General features: G+C 41.4%; 1 protein-coding gene across 15 annotated transcripts in view; it reads right to left on the reverse strand.

Annotated features, from left to right (window-relative positions):
• The window catches only part of PAK3 (p21 (RAC1) activated kinase 3), a 263,447-nt gene that overhangs the window by 88,927 nt on the left and 157,507 nt on the right, over window positions 1–17,013 (reverse strand). For all 15 annotated transcript variants that reach the window (XM_077888028.1, XM_077888025.1, XM_077888026.1 and 12 more), the window contains one exon: window positions 7,849–8,050. In XM_077888028.1, coding sequence (XP_077744154.1) covers window positions 7,849–8,023 — 175 coding nt within the window. In that variant the 5' untranslated portion in view covers window positions 8,024–8,050. The remainder of the gene's footprint in view (window positions 1–7,848; window positions 8,051–17,013) is intronic.

Raw genomic sequence — 17,013 nt, forward strand, 5'->3', positions numbered from 1 at the left:
AAATTCCAGGACTGCCTTGCTTTGTAACTAGTAGTGGGGCAACTCTGTAGAAGTCATTTGCTTCCAAGTCTCTAACCTTTTGCCTTTCTCTATAAAATGGAGGATAATCCTTGCTTCTGTTGTAAGAGACCTGAAGGAGGTAACTAGTATGAAAGCACTTTCAATGCTGTCATATCCCTCTAACTGCCGTTGCAAATACATCATTTTCTTAGGAAATAGTAACAGGGTGACTCCATTTGCTAGAGAACTAATCTGTCACTTTTTACCTAGCACTTTCCATCCTATAAGTGATGTCTCTAAAAACATAACTACCCATAAAGAGGATTAGACTGGGCTGTTCTAAGCACCCACTGCTCTTATAATCTTTTATTATATTAGCAAATCTCTAAGTATACAGTCAGGGAGGCCCAGGGTAGAAGGTTCATTGTCTTGCTTAAGGTAGAACCTGCTAAAGCCATGAGATGGCAAATAGAAGAACCTAGTAAATTTCACCCTTGGTAATTTATAGCATTTAATTAGCACATCTGGAATTTCTTTATGCCTAGTTCATTTCCTCTGGTGAAATAGTAAGCCCGTTTCCTCCCGCCAGGTCTTGGGCGGCTATGGAAAACAATATATATACTCTTTGTAAATTAGCAGCCTTTAATATACAGATTAAAAACTCAAAAGTGGTATTTGATTCTGCAAGAGCAGCTACAAGCCCAATGCATAAGTTGGGTGTTGCACAAGGATGATGGAGGAAGGACATGATGGTCCCATGGGAGTGCTTCCAGTGACCTCCATTCCCACACAGATATCACCTTCAGTGGTATCATCTTTAAAAACATTCAGCAACAGTGATCACTCTGGCAAATCATTAGGACTCTTACCATCTCCTTCCAGGCAACACACCTGCCTCCACTCTCGTTTACACCTGGTTCACACATGCAACAATTTCAATGGAAAATGTTTGAAACAACAACAAAAAAAGAAATGAGTATGAGGCAGTGTCCTAAACCAGACACTCCTGATCATGTGGATAATTATACAGGGCACAAATTTGATTGGGGGGTGGGGAAGGCCTCATTTGCTTTAAGGAGGAAAGGAACTTCATATCCCTTGAGACCCTTCGTTTTCATGTTTGAAACAACTCCCTCATTTTCCCCTCTTCTCATCTGTCCCCAATATCCTCTCTACCTCCTAACCTCCCATCACACATTACTTCCTCTTCCAATTTCAATCTCCCTGTTGCTTCTTTCCTCCAATGGATAAATCTCCCAATCCAGCATTCCACACTGCTCTTGAATCTGACCAGTCTGCTCATTTTATCAGGCCACCATATTGGTGTACCCATTTACTGGCCTTGATGTAGCACCAGCCCTAGCAGACAGAGGGCAGCCCTATCCTGTCTGCTTCCCATTTCAACCATAAGGCCCTTCTAGGGTAAAGGAGGCTCTTTTCCTGGGGCACAGCACTGACCTCTGAGGACAAGCAAGATGCCATGTCCTCCGGGCTTCCCAAAGGGCAGGACTGTGATCTCCAAAGAGCACTCTGCTAAGCAGTTATGGTTTACATTTGCAGCACCAAGAGCAATGTAAAAGCCACTCAGGATGTAGCAGTCTCTGACATCTGGCTGTCTGATAACAGAACCCTCAATTAATTTGGATTCCCAATCATTGCTGTTGCAATGATCATAACCTCGAGTACTGCAAGATCCCAAAGGGTCTCCAGCATCACCAAAGAAAGGTGGCATACCGTTCAGTCTAGTTATCACACTAAGTGTTTTTTATTGTGCATTAATTAGATGAAAGTTAGTAACGTGCGTTGACCAGAACATTTGATTAACGAGACCATAAAAGACAACTGAGAGTCTTCTTTAATATCATTGTTACACAGTCAAGCTTTCCTGTGTGATGTGTATAGAGATGATAGCACACTCTAGGAATCAAAACAACAACTATATATATGTACAATAATAAAACTATATGGCACTTTAAGAACTTTTTCACATATATGAACACACTCATGTACAGCCTTGACTTTCTAAAGCAAGCAATATTTAAGCCCATCAAGTACACACATCAAATGGGAATCTAACCCACAAAACACCCAAATTAAATGTTAGCACATCTCTATTGTCAAGAATATTTTCTCACCATAATTCCTTTGAAAATAAACCAAAACAAAAAAAGAAAAAAGAAAAAGCTTTCTTTCCTTCTGAGCAGTGATTTAAAAAAGTTCCCTTTTCCAAAATTCAGATTATGTTTCAAAGTGCACATAAGGAAAAAATGCCATCTTAAGGAAAAAATGAAAGCCATTGTTGGCTGTTGGGAAGCTAGGAGCATAGGTTACCACATATTTCCTTTGTCCTGTTGCAAGGCTGTATGATGGAACAGAATAAGCATCATATTGGGAGTCAGAGAGACCTGGGAGACTCTTGACTTCCATCAGCAACTACATGATTTTAAGATGTCTACTTAAATGCTCGGAGCTTAAATGACCTCATCTGCAGAAAGGGGATAATACAGAGCAGTTGTAAGGATTAAAACATTCAATACATGGAAAGTGCCTGGCACAGTTTGGCACCCAGGAACTAGTCAGTAAATGGTAGATTACCTCTTGTTCATCTTGACTTGATTTATATCCAACTATCCCCTCGTACTCCTCCCTCCTCCAGGGAGAGGGGCCTTCATGTCATTTCCCAAATCTCTCTGGATCCCCTACAAACAGAGGACATGTAAACTGTGCTCTCTAGTGACCTGGCCCTTCACACAGCATTGCATGTCCTCTGAAACACACAGAATGCTCAAGTGCAGCACGAGACACAGCACACATAAAGCATGCTTCAGAAGACACAGACATCACACAGAACATGTCACCTCCAAATGCAGCCTCACCTGCTTCTTTCCCACACGTTCCTCCAAGCTTCAAGTCCTTAACATTGATTATTTTTAGAGGCACCATGCCATCTGAAGAGTCCTGGCTGATTCACTGGCCTCATTGCATTTGCCCTACTGGTTTATTTATCCATGTGTTTTCTCATATACATATTTATTCATCCACGTATTTAGTCCCCTCCTTGTTCCAAATGGATATAAGACAGCTTACAAGAATACACAAAATGCAGCATGATAGCATAAATTCAAAGTAGGTGAGAAAGTACGAGGGGAAAAAAACCAGTAACAAAGACAGAAACATAAAATAGAGACTGGAAGAAAGCTAATACAAAGTCCATACATGGGATCCCTGGGTGGCGCAGAGGTTTGGCGCCTGCCTTTGGCCCAGGGCGTGATCCTGGAGACCCGGGATCGAATCCCACATCGGGCTCCCGGTGCATGGAGCCTGCTTCTCCCTCTGCCTGTGTCTCTGCCTCTCTCTCTCTCACTGTGTGCCTATCATAAATAAATAAAAAAAAAAATTAAAAAAAAAAAAAAAAAAAAACAAAGTCCATACATACCGTAGAGTCCCATTACAAGCACTACGCATAGGCTATACACTGGGCCCCAAGTTCTCTAGGAGCCGACAAACCTGATTTGTCTCACCCTTCATGGGGACCATAAAATAAAATCAAACCACTTTTCAGGATGTCTTTTTCCTGCTCTACATTCTGCAAATTCTTCTATTGTAAAGTATCATCAAATGGTGGCCAACTGTCTCTCCTAATTTGCTCTGACACAAAGATCCAGCTTCTGGAACAGTCTCCAACAACGACAGATCCTCAATCCTGAAATTACAGCTACAGCTTCTTATTTTGCTTCTGCCTGTCTCTTGAAGCTCTCTTTGGTCAGTGAAATGTAGCTATCAGAGAGAAATTTCTCAAACAAGCAAAAACTTCTGCTGTCCCCAAAGTATTTTCAGTTAACTCAAGAGATAGACAATGTAACGCTATTTATAACAGAAATTTGGAAAGGACCCCAAATGACCAACAAAATAAACTGGTCAAATAAAACATGATGCCACTATATGGTGAAATATTACACACTATCAAAAACGGTGTTTATGAAAACTTTTTTAAATGTAGGAAAATATTCATGATAAAAATTTTAAGTATACATCAATTAAAAAATTAAGATATAAAATTGATTAGGATTTTAACTATGTAAAAAACTGTATATAAGGACTTACTGATATTATATCTCCACAAAACACAAAAAATGTCTGGAAAGAATCCACTAAAACATTAACATTGTTTCTGAGATTTGTGAGTATGGGCAACTTTGATCTTTTCTATCTGTTTGTCTTTAGTTTCCATTTATTATATATGGATAAACAAGTTCTATATGATATGAAGAAGGAGGGCTAGGAGGTAAGCTACCGATCCAGTTGGTTATTTTTAGCTTGTAAAATTATGGACAACTTTCATTTTCTAAAATTGACATGTAAGTTCTAGTTAGGGACAAAGGTACTTAAAAAAAAAGAAGTAAGAGTTTAAAAATCTGTTTGGTTGTTTTGTCTGTAAGGTCCAGAATGATACAAATGTAATAACACCTCACAATTATCTAGCACTTTTTAATTTTAATAGCTAATACTCAGAATTGCATTTGGCTACCAGCGGATCTCTTGTGAGGTAGCCCGGGTATGACTCCCTGCCTTTAACAGGTGCTGAAGCTCAGTGACTGGCCCAAAGTCACAATAATCAGTGGCAGAGCTGGACTCAAACCCGGGTTCTTCAGAGCCCAAATCCAGTGCCCCTCCCATTCATCCAACACTGATGGTGCTATAACCCAAGCAGTCACCAAGAGCAGAAACCCCTCCTTACCTATCGGGTCAAGTTCCCGAACAGCCCCCAAGGTAGCAGAGTTCAGCTGAAGAAAGTACGATTATAGGAGGTTTGCAAAAGAAGGGGGCAGGGGAAGTCAAGTCATGTGCAAACTTTTGAAAGCCTTCACGAATGATTTTTTTGCACAGTAAAACAAAACAATAATAACAGCACATTACATACAAAGAATGAGAGTTTATATAGCTTAAATTTGTAAAAGGTTCTACAGAGTTTCCATTTAGATCCTAAGATGATTTCCAGAGGTGATGAGGATGTGGTGCTCATTATGGTAGTGGGACAATGGGGGTGACAGTGAAGTGATGAACAGAGGTGAACTTTTTAGCTTAAATCATGGATCTTCATATTCTCCCAGTCATCAGAATCCAATCCTGAAATCAGAGCAGCTTGCTTGTGCTTTTAGCCCTATCAAGCAAATGTATTTAAATAGTAAAACTTCATGACTGGCTTTTCTGAAGATGCTGTTTCCTCAAGTCTTTCCTGAAGATACTTTTTAGCACTTCTGTACAGAGTTCAAATTGAATTGTTCACGTTTGGCCCAAAAGTGGCTTCCGAAGTGTTTAGTGCGGGTACTTAAATGGCACTACTTGGAGATTTAGGCTCTTTGGAGGGTGGTTTTTCCTAATATGATAATGTAAAAAGACTCTTAGCACCTCCTTAGAGAGTTCAATGAAATTCATATTTGGTGGGAAGGCAACTTATCAGCTGTCCAATGATATTAAATGGTCCTCCTTCATGACTCAGGTTCTGTGAAAGAGGATTTCTGTCCAATGTGGTATTCTGAAGGCATCACAGCACCTCTTCACAGGGTTCTTCTAAACCACTCAAGCTTTGAACAGTTTACAATTTGATGTGTAAAGGTATCGATTTGCATTACTTTCTGGGAGGAGGTTTTAATCCTAAATTCTAAAGAATCTGCACTTGTTGCTTGTAACTATATTTGTCTCTAGTCCCATGGCTTCCTAATTACCTTCACCATCTCTTAAGATAATCACCTCTGGAGTACTGGAAGCTTCCTGAGAGTCATCCTCTAACAGCATCTTATCATTTGAAGGAGTAGCAACAGGTTCACATTCAACTTCAGCCCGTGAATGCTCCTGCACCAAATGTTCCTCCTCATCTATATAGAGTCTTCTTGATCCGAAGAGTCTCTGTCTTCAGAACAGATGAATTGAAAGGTATGTCACCATCTCTAGCCAAGTTTTTCATCAGCTTACGTTACCAACAGGCTCTATTAAAAACTGTCTAATGCTTCTTTTATTAAGACAATCTCAGTGACAGTGTCACAATCCCATGCATTAGGATATTCAGACAAAGGAACCTTTGTGAGACTGTGAAGAACAAAGTTATGCATTAGTTTGGCATAAGTCTTCTTGAATGACTAGATCAAGCACTGATCAAGGGCTCAAGGATCTGAAATATGCAACTCGTTATAAAGACAACCTCAGCATCAAGGAGGCACAGTGGCAAATGTATCTGAGGTACCAAAAGGACTGGGGAGAATCAGCAGGACTTTGAATTCACAATTTTTTTTTGTCCTGAACTTCTGTGAGAAAGCACTATTCAACTATTTCAAACCATTTCTTAAGGAGCAAAGGAGTTATCCAGGCTTTTCTGTTTGTGTGTCAGTATACCAGAGACTTGGCTTGAATTTTTTTCCCCCCTGAGATGATCTGAGCATAGTTTTGGATCAAGCAGTAATGGTTTCACCATGAAGTCACCCCAAGTATCGGCACAAAACAGAAACATCGGCCTGTTTTTGCTGACCTCATGTTGGCATTGGTTGGCTCTTGTTCTTCAAAAGGGCAAGTAAGGCTAATCAAAGGCTTCCAAAGAAGGGCGGTCTCAACAGCACCAATGACTGGGGCAGGCACATAATCCCCTTCTTCAATCACTTCCTGTAGTTGTGGCAGGTGCAATACAGGAGCTGGAGGATCTCATGGTTCTTTCTTCGGCACCACACTCACTGGAGACCTGGTCTCCAGGTCACGGCACACCAGAAATTTCTCAAACTGTCCCTGACTCCCAGCAGAAAATTTTCTGGACCTACTTCGGTGTCTGCAAACCACATCTTTAGAAATCCCTCGTGCATGTTCACAGACCGCATGCATGGAAAGTGATTCATCATTCTTTTGCTTGTTTAAATGCATCGGTTTAACATTGCCATCCTTGGGTTACCAGGGATAAAGCACCTCTTAGGTGACACAGGGGTACAAGAGGCAATCCTGGTCCTAATAAGAGTTTTGCCTTTCTTTATGGTACAAACTGTGGACTCATTCACACCAAGTACTCTCACCTGGAAGGAACAGATGGAGAATGTCCCTTCTCTAAAGAGATCACCCTTCTTGCTTTTATGGCAGCCTGCTATGGTACTTGCTTCATGTTCTTCCACCTCAATAGTCACATGTATAGAAGCTTTAAGTTTACCCTAATTAATGCAACCTGACCATTATTTACTAGAGATTCTCTTGCCACACCCTCGCCGACCGGTATCACAAATGGTTTTAGGAACAACACATGGGTAAATGTTAATATACTGTTGTGATGTCAGTGCAAATAGGGCTGATGGCTTAGGGGACAACTGGCAGAGGAATGAGAGAAAACAAATGACTCAGAAGGGTCTTCCCACCTTGTGATATGGAGTCAGAGGGACAATCACGTGATGGCTTGGACTGACCATGGTATATGCAATTCAGAATTTTCACAGTTGTCAGAAAGGTACACAGCAGGAAATCCACCTCTACTCAAATTTCCAATAAGGACAAGAAGGGATTACCGTAAATTCCCTGCTAAGTTATCGGAAAGAAAGTCACCATTCACAGATTCAAGACAGTACCATTGCTATGACTTCCCTTGGTGGAACACTACAAATTCAATTTTATGTGAAAGGCAAACACGGCATACATGTATTTTCTGCAAACCTGCCATTAAGTCAATCAAACATTATCCTCTGATGAAACACAACCTCTAAAGGTATAGACAGAAAGGTCAGCCAGGCCCTGCATGCCAATGCTCCAGAAATGACTACCCAAGAAAGAGACAATGAAAAAACAAACTAGCCCCTTTTCAATGCCCGGCCACTGATACTTTACTTTTATCCCCTCCTCCTGGGAAGATAGAGCGAAGCCTGGCTTTCTTATTCTTCTCTTCAGGGGCCATGGGAAGTGGTTTGGAGCTGTGGTTGAGTGCCGAAGAATCTCGGTTGTTACTGTTCATTCTCAGCGGGGGAGCTGGAGGTTTCTCTTCATTATCCAAACTGTCAGACATTTTCACTTATGACTGATTGCACAGCTCCTACAGAACAGGAGGAGAAAACAGGAATTGAGAAAGCAGCAGCCTGAAAAAAAAAACAATCTGGTAAAATGGGGGTTCTGACGTCTTGGACACCAAAGTACTGGGGCACGCGCATCATCTCAGGTTTTGTGATGACCATTTGGGGGAGGTTTCTTTTCTAGGGGGAGAGTTTCTACCATTTGCCTCTCTAAAGACCAACGGTATCATTTCCCAAAGAGGAAAGCAGGGGCAATAATTCGTGGCTTTTCAACACATAAACACAAACACAGAAAGTCCCTTCCTTTTCTCAAAGTGAGACTTTATTCTCTGCCATCTGCTCATTGTCTTTTTTTTTTTTAAGATTTTTTTTTTATTGGTGTTCAATTTACTAACATACAGAATAACACCCAGTGCCCGTCACCCATTCACTCCCACCCCCCGCCCTCCTCCCCTTCTACCACCCCTAGTTCGTTTCCCAGAGTTAGCAGTCTTTACGTTCTGTCTCCCTTTCTGATATTTCCCACACATTTCTTCTCCCTTCCCTTATTTTCCCTTTCACTATTATTTATATTCCCCAAATGAATGAGAACATATAATGTTTGTCCTTCTCCGACTGACTTACTTCACTCAGCATAATACCCTCCAGTTCCATCCACGTTGAAGCAAATGGTGGGTATTTGTCATTTCTAATAGCTGAGTAATATTCCATTGTATACATAAACCACATCTTCTTTATCCATTCATCTTTCGTTGGACACCGAGGCTCCTTCCATAGTTTGGCTATCGTGGCCATTGCTGCTAGAAACATCGGGGTGCAGGTGTCCCGGCGTTTCATTGCATTTGTATCTTTGGGGTAAATCCCCAACAGTGCAATTGCTGGGTCGTAGGGCAGGTCTATTTTTAACTGTTTGAGGAACCTCCACACAGTTTTCCAGAGTGGCTGCACCAGTTCACAGTCCCACCAACAGTGTAAGAGGGTTCCCTTTTCTCCGCATCCTCTCCAACATTTGTTGTTTCCTGCCTTGTTAATTTTCCCCATTCTCACTGGTGTGAGGTGGTATCTCATTGTAGTTTTCATTTGTATTTCCCTGATGGCAAGTGATGCAGAGCATTTTCTCATATGCATGTTGGCCATGTCTATGTCTTCCTCTGTGAGATTTCTGTTCATGTCTTTTGCCCATTTCATGATTGGATTTTATTTATTTATTCATGATAGTCACAGAGAGAGAGAGAGAGAGGGGCAGAGACACAGGCAGAGAGAGAAGCAGGCTCCATGCATCGGAAGCCCGACGTGGGACTCGATCCCGGGTATCCAGGATCGCGCCCTGGGCCAAAGGCAGGCGCCAAACCGCTGCGCCACCCAGGGATCCCTGCTCATTGTCTTTTAATGAACAATTTACAACCTTCTTTAAAAATTCTGCCCTAGGGGGCACCTGGGTGGCTTAGTGATTGACTATCTGCCTTTGGCTTAGGTCATGATCCCAGGGTTCCGGGATCAAGTCCCGCATCTAGCTCCTTGCAGGGAGCCTGCTTCTCCCTCTGCCTATGTCTGTCTCTCTCTGCGTCTCAAATAAATAAATAAATAAATAAATAAATAAATAAATAAATAAATAAAATCTTTAAAATAATTTTTTAAAAAAGTTCTACCTTGATGTTAGCAATGCTCAGGAAGCACAGCCCCCTCAAAATCTGGAGTTGACAGGTTTGGCTATAGATTTTTAACGCCCCCCAACAGTAGTTTGTTAGCTGCTTTGGCACTGGGATGCCACTGGCATCGGATTCTTACCCGTGCATACAGGACACATAGAACATACTCTACTGTTTTATGAGAAAAAACTGGGGGCTCAATCAAGTGGGCCTGACAGTTTTGGCAGGCTTCGGGTGTAGTGACAGGGAAACAGTGCCCCATTTTCAGGTAGCAGGTAGAAGATAAAGCTGAGCCAGATATCACCATAAGCAAAGAGGAGCTAGCTCCAAGGAAACGACCAGCTCCTGAGAAGACATCATAACCTGACTCCTTGTCATGTTTTATGTCCTGAAATGGGGAACTAGGGAGCTTGGCAAGGTAGTTAACAGGGTGGTCAGAACCAGTCAGGGTTTTGGCAACTTACCTGCTCTTAATTTCATTACTTGTTAGTAGCTTGTGCTTAGGGCTGAATACATTCAGGTTTCATCCCACTGGAAGGTAAAGTGACCTGGAAAAGCAGGGACTCCCCAAGGAAATGTTTCTGCTTCCAACTGATATCCTACTCTAATTCAAGTCCCTCTACTCAGACCCCAAGGAGGCTTGCCATCTCAAGTCATGTCTTAAGGGCATCTTCAAAATGAATCTCCAGTTGGAACACAAGGCAAGTCCAATCCCAGTGCCACAATAATCTATGTAAATTCATCAAGTATTAACTGGCGCTAATTTAGGCACATCAGAGCTCTCCAAAAACGACTTAGCAGATCACTTTATTCCTACAACATTTACTATAAACAAACTTAGGTACAAGAGCAACAAAGGTCTCCTCATCAGCTGCTGTAATGAGAAATAACATGTCATAATGATTTTTATACCTTTGGTGGTCACAATGGGTATATCATTTTCAGTAACAAATTGTTACATCACGTGTAATGCAAAATGCATTAATGCAAAATGCAAAAATTTTCAAAATTTTTCTATGCTCTAAATTTTTCTCCAGTTTAAGTATTCAAGCATAGGGGAGTGCCAACTAATAGTTTCTCCATCTGCACAGGTGATGGCCAACTAACAAGGAGTGGTCTGATCTTCATCTGGGCAAGAGATCTCTTTTCTTTTGCCGAAGTGTCACATCTTGCATTGTCTTAATGAATTTAAGACCCACTGTATTTTTTTCAGTAACCATTCTAGAGGAAACACTCAGTAATAAAATTTTGGTTTTCCAAGACAACTTGATTAACCTCACATTTTCCTACATAGGTGAAACCACACAGAACAAGATAAAGTGAAAAAATTGCAATCAAGGATAAAGTATATTCACAGATACCACTGGTACTAGTAAATATTTTGACTAACATATGAAACTGGGGCCAACGGGTCTGCATTCCCTTTTGCCTTTTAAATTTGGTCCGTCTAAATGCACTGTTTCTCCAGAAGAAAAGTGAGTTTAAGATCGGCTTCATTAGCGGCATTATTCTGTATTGGACAAAAGTTATGAAAAACAGGCATGGGCTCTTTAATAGGATATAAGAAGCTTACCTTACGTAATAAGGCAAGTAAGGGTCTGGGCCATTAGGGTTCTAGTACACCTACGTAATTCAAAATACTAGGCTCCTTTGTTCTTGATAATTAGGTGTGGCTAATGGAGTGTTGTATTTTGTTCCTTTTTTGTTCTCTGGCTAGACTCAACAGGTAGATGCCCTGCTTCTTTTCAAGCTGCCTGATTATTCTGACCTTATTTGGCCAGGTTATATTTTAGGCAGAGGAAAAAAGTGCTACTTGGGATAGAAAGTTCCAATTATACTCCCCTTTATTACACTAGAAATCCCTGATCAAAATTTCACCACCACATGCTTGCTGGTCCATAATACAGGCATTCTGCAAAGGACCCAGCTTATATGGTACCCCTTTCTACTGCCCAGCAAACTGGAATTGTTTTAACTCTATTCAACTCACCCCAGGACTGTATGTAAGAGGTACTGGAAATACACCTTTCAGAGATGGAAAATTAATGGAGGAATCTCTGTCTAGTTCCACACTGAAAATGGGAAGTGTGAAGCAAATCATCATTTGGTTTTACCTAGCCATTTCAGATTTGGCTTTGCTGGAACTGTCCTGATATTACTTCAGGTTTTTATTACTCTTTATAAGGTACAACCTATCTTCATCTCTTACTTATTCCACAGAATTCTGATTTGGTGAAAAAGAATAGTGCAGGAGGCTCTTGTGATCTTTAACTTACCTTCAAAGCAACTGCTTCAAAGCATGCTTCCAGAAAACCAATGGAAAAAAAGTATGGACTTGTAAGGAAGCTCGGGTGTTAATATGTTTGTTTCCCAAGTGGGAAGTGTCTCTGATTATTCCATAAACGTAGACGAATGGGGGATTCTATTATGTTATGTTTGTAAACAATGCCAATTTACTAAACCAGGTCCCTCCCCTGAGGCAGCTTTCTACAAAGGATACTATTAATGGATTGCTGGTTCAATCTGCCTATGATGTCATTATTTCCAAGATCTTGAAAGAGACTATTTTGTTCAGGGTGGCTGTAGGCTCTATTTCAAGAATTGTACAAAAGCACCATTATTCTCCAGGAACCCAATCAAAAAACTGTTTATCTTTAAAGTTTAACTGTTGTTCACTTCTGCGACAGACCAGAAACTGGCAAGTGAGTGGCACACTGGATCTAGCCACAGCCCATTCATGTTACTTCAGAACTTGCCCCTTAGCATTGTGAAGAAACAGCTAACTTTTAATGGACAACCAGCAACAGTTTATATCTACTCACAAATTGATTTACTGCTTGGCTACTAGGTTTTGCAGAGAGAATTGAAGTGGCTTCTGTAGATGGTGTATATTTTTGATGCAGCCCTTCAGACTTAATGTGGCTTACCAATGCTCTGTAATTACAATTGAAATTCATTAGCAATAAGAAATGAGCCTGTTTCAGGAGAGCCAAGGAGCCTGGACACCCCATTTTTCAGAGTGCTAGAAAGGATTACTTCTCTTTTTCCATTCTTTCTTGTCTTTTTTTTCTCTCTCTACTCCACACTCCACCCTGCCCCATCCCAAGGGTGAGGGCAGGCATCCGCACACAGACACACACACATAAACACACATACATACACAGCCTTTTGCTGACTTGCATTTTAACACAAAGATTTGGTACAAAGCACTTTAGAGGAAAACTTTTATCAAGATTGATGGCAATTTTAGAGGAAACGATGAGGCATTACAAAGAATTATCATTAATCTCTCATTCCTCAAAAATGAGCTATCTTAATCAGCACAGCGCTACACCAAACACTCTGTGAACACTCAGTAGATCAAAAGAGAAAGCCACCAACTTACATGTTGCAAGATTCAAGAGGAAGAACAGATGATCAATTAGCTAATGTGGCCAAAATCCATACTTGAACATAGGTGTTAAATTGGATACAATAAAAAATGCCCATTGTGGGACACCTGAGTGGCTCAGTGGTTCAACATCTGCCTTCCACTCAGGGCATGATCCTGGAGTCCCAGGATCAAGTCCCACATTGGGTTCCCTGCATGGAGCTTGCTTCTCCCTCTGCCTATGTCTCTGCCTGCCTCTCTCTCTCACACACACATGAATAAATAAATAAAACCTTTAAAAAATGTCCATTGTGCCCATTTGCCATGGGTGCTCTAGCCAGGTGTGTGAAGGGTGAGAATTCAGAAACACTGGCCCTTCAATTTTCAAGGCCTTCTATTAAGTCACAAGCAACTGAAATACATGTTTTCATCAGATCGGGTGCCATCAGAGACAGCCCACATGCTGTATCATTCTGTCGGCTTTCAAAATCTAAATAACTGTTTATTTGCATATTTCCCCAATGAGAAACAAACTAATTCTGGCCTCCCTTCAAAAATAAAAGCCCAGGCCAGCAAATGCATAGCGGTGATCTAAAAAAACCCAGAGGTAGATCTTTCAAACCACCAGCCACACAAGGCTATTACTACAGATCAGTGAGCACACCAATATTTCTTAATACCCTCTTCATACCAAACTACAGGAACTAACATAGAAATGAGATGTAGCCTAGGGGAAATTTTCAGGGGGGAACTTCCTAATGTTTCTGAAATAGTACATGAAGAATAAGGTTGCAAGATACCTCGAGCTGATCAGATGACATCCAAGCTGACAAGAACACTTAGGAGAGGAGATGATTTTAGAATCCCAAAAATATAGTAAGCTAGTCACAGAACTCTATGTTAAAACATGTAATTAGACAGGAGAGTATTTCAAATTTCTAGAATTTGGGAAACCTTGATTAACAAGAACTAGCTCTACAGATCAAGAAATATTGAGTTTTTGATGACAGCTTCCAGACGTGGAGGTATTACGTACATATAGATTTAAAGTCAGCCAATGTCTCCTGAGACAATGGTATCGATGCTGAGCTGTTCTCTGTATTTGCAGATGAGGTTGTTGCTTTTACCTACCAGATGAATGGTGTACACACGGAATTAATACTTTGGTGGTGGGGGAAAAAGGATCCAAGAGTTACCTGCTGGCTCTTTTCCTTGGCTCTCTTGTAAACACAAGCACACATTTTCAAGATGGCTAGCTGAGCTTCCAGGTATGCTTTGCTAACTAGCTTACGCTGATACGAATGAAACCCACTCATCCTAGACACATTACTGGCAACTGGACCAACCAGCTTATGACTGACGGCATAAGAAGATGTAGGGGACTGTTTGTAATTGCCAAAGAACAAGAAAAATCACTGAGTCTTTCACAAAGGAAACAGGGTATTAGACTCTAAGACATTGCTTTGCATTTCTACAGCAATCCGCATTTGAAGGTTTCTAGTGACTTCTCTGAAATTAATTCCCATAATATGCTATGATGACAAAGAGGAGGGAAAGGACATACACCTCATTTGACAGGGAGAATGAGCCACATCTGAGTCTCCCAGCAGCTCCAAACCCACCCTCCTTGCATACCCAAGCTAGGTGGACAAGGGATGGCCCAACCACTAACTAAATGCAGCCAGTGGGCCCAATTTAGCATATTTGTCACCTTGTCTGGAATCGCACATAGTTTGATATATGTCATTTCCCCCACTCAATCATAAGCTCCTTGAGGATAAGGACCCCTCAGTTATAATTGTATGCTTTCACACTGCCTACTATGGGGCCTTGTTCCCAGCTGGCATTAAATATACATGTGAGGGGGATCCCTGGGTGGTGCAGCGGTTTGGCGCCTGCCTTTGGCCCACGGCGCGATCCTGGAGACCCGGGATCGAATCCCACGTCAGGCTCCCGGTGCACGGAGCCTGCTTCTCCCTCTGCCTGTGTCTCTGCCTCTCTCTCTCTCTCTCTGTGTGTGTGTGTGTGTGACTATCATAAATAAATAAAAAAAAATACACATGTGAAATAATAAACAGAACTGTATACATTCTGTGCATTTATTGTGGCTCTGAGTAAGTTTTTCATAATGTTGCAAAAGTCCGTATGCCTACTCAAAGCAGGTCTGAGTCAAGAAGCCATGTTTGGAAAAACTGACAGTAATCTAACTACCAAGCCATTGGCTTCAGTGTAGATGTCAGCTACCAACTGATGATCCACACCTCATTTTTTTTTCTCCGCAAATGTGTAATGCCCAACAAGTTTCCACGCTTAGTTGAGCTGAACACCATCATGTGAACGAGGGAGTACCATCCCCATCTTCACCAGGAGGAATTTATGGAGCACAAGGGTTGATATACCCAAGGTCACAAAGTGAAAGAGTGGAGATGAAAATCTCAAACTCTCCTCAATTCCCCTTCCGGGACACCCAAATAAACCATCCCCACACGCATACTCCTCATATATACACTTTTATCCTCCCCAAATAGTCATATGACAGTTCCAGCTTTCTCATTCCAACCTGCTGGAGGCCAGTACTTACTGATTTCGCCTGCTTTTTTCATCCGAAGACCCAAGGCTAGGTGATTTACTGACAGAACTCCAACAGGTTGTGTTGGCCAGCAGTACCCATTCTTAAATGGCCTTGTTTTGGAGGTTTTCTGTTCTGGGGCACTCACCAAGGGAACTCTGCTATCAGAGACAGGGGTGTGCTGTTTCAGGGAGCCTCGCCTGGGAGATACCATTACAGTGTGCAATGGAGGGAAGCCATTTCTAAGATCATTTGATCAGGAGGAACTGAGCTACTTGTTAGGCAGATTTGCGGAAGCAGCCGGACAAGCAAGAGAGGCACTCGCTCTTTTTACAGCTGCCTGGTTGCAATCTTAGATCCTGCAAAAGATAGCTCGCTGCTGACATACATACAAGCACAGTCACACAGAATACATTCGTGTTCGCTCTCATACACACAAGCAAACGAGGTCAGTTCTGCTCTAGTCCTGTTCTTTGTTAACATCTTTAATGAGTGACTTCCATTGTTTTCAACAGGAACTTGACATTAATTAAATCCAATAAGCCAGCCTATTATGGTTGCAAATTTCAAAGATGGGCTGCAAATAAGGAAATCAATAGGTAGACCCCAGCATCCAGACCTCATATACTGCGTACATTATATGGAACCAATAGTCCTTATTTAAATGACTTCTTAAGCTTCTAAATGTATGCAGTGCCACACTTTAATATTCACTGTGTATGCTGCCATGAGCTAATGCCAAGAAAATGCTAATGATCATCTGATGTGTATTTATATTTGCAAACTAATGCATTATTACAGGTTTCAGCTTTTACATTTCCAACACTGATGCTTCTAAGAAGAGAAAATAAGATGCATAAAGAACAGAGGCAGACAATTTCTTAAGCATTAAAAAAACAAAACAAAACAAAACAGAACCACCACCCAAGGTGAATACCCTCAAAGATGCCTCAAAGAAGGAAAAGGAAAGCAAAGCCTAGTAATAAAACATTTCCTAATTCTCAAAACAGAATGTAGTTTACTTGGAAGCATTCAGATGGGGAAAATTAGATGTAGACGGATAGCCCCAGTGAACAAGATATGGTAAGCCAATGTCTTGAGTCTCTGGGGCTTTAGCTGCTCTCTGTTACTATGCCTGGGTGATAATTACACCCTTCCCTGTTCCACTCCAGCAGAAAATCCACAAATTTCCTCAAATTCAGGCCTAAAAATTCAATTCCTGAATTTGCTAAGGCTTTCCATATACCAAACAGATGCTTGGATGTTGTTTTCCAACCCATGTGCCACGGCTCTTCATCCTAGGTCCTTGCTCTGTTATCAGTTTTTCTGTCTCCAAATCGGTTTTCTGCAAGAAGGTAACCACTGCAGGTTTGAAGAGGGGGAGTACAGGAGGTTGAC

This window comes from Canis aureus, chromosome X (assembly GCF_053574225.1).
Source record: "Canis aureus isolate CA01 chromosome X, VMU_Caureus_v.1.0, whole genome shotgun sequence".
In the NCBI taxonomy this organism is placed as follows: Eukaryota; Metazoa; Chordata; class Mammalia; order Carnivora; family Canidae; genus Canis; species Canis aureus.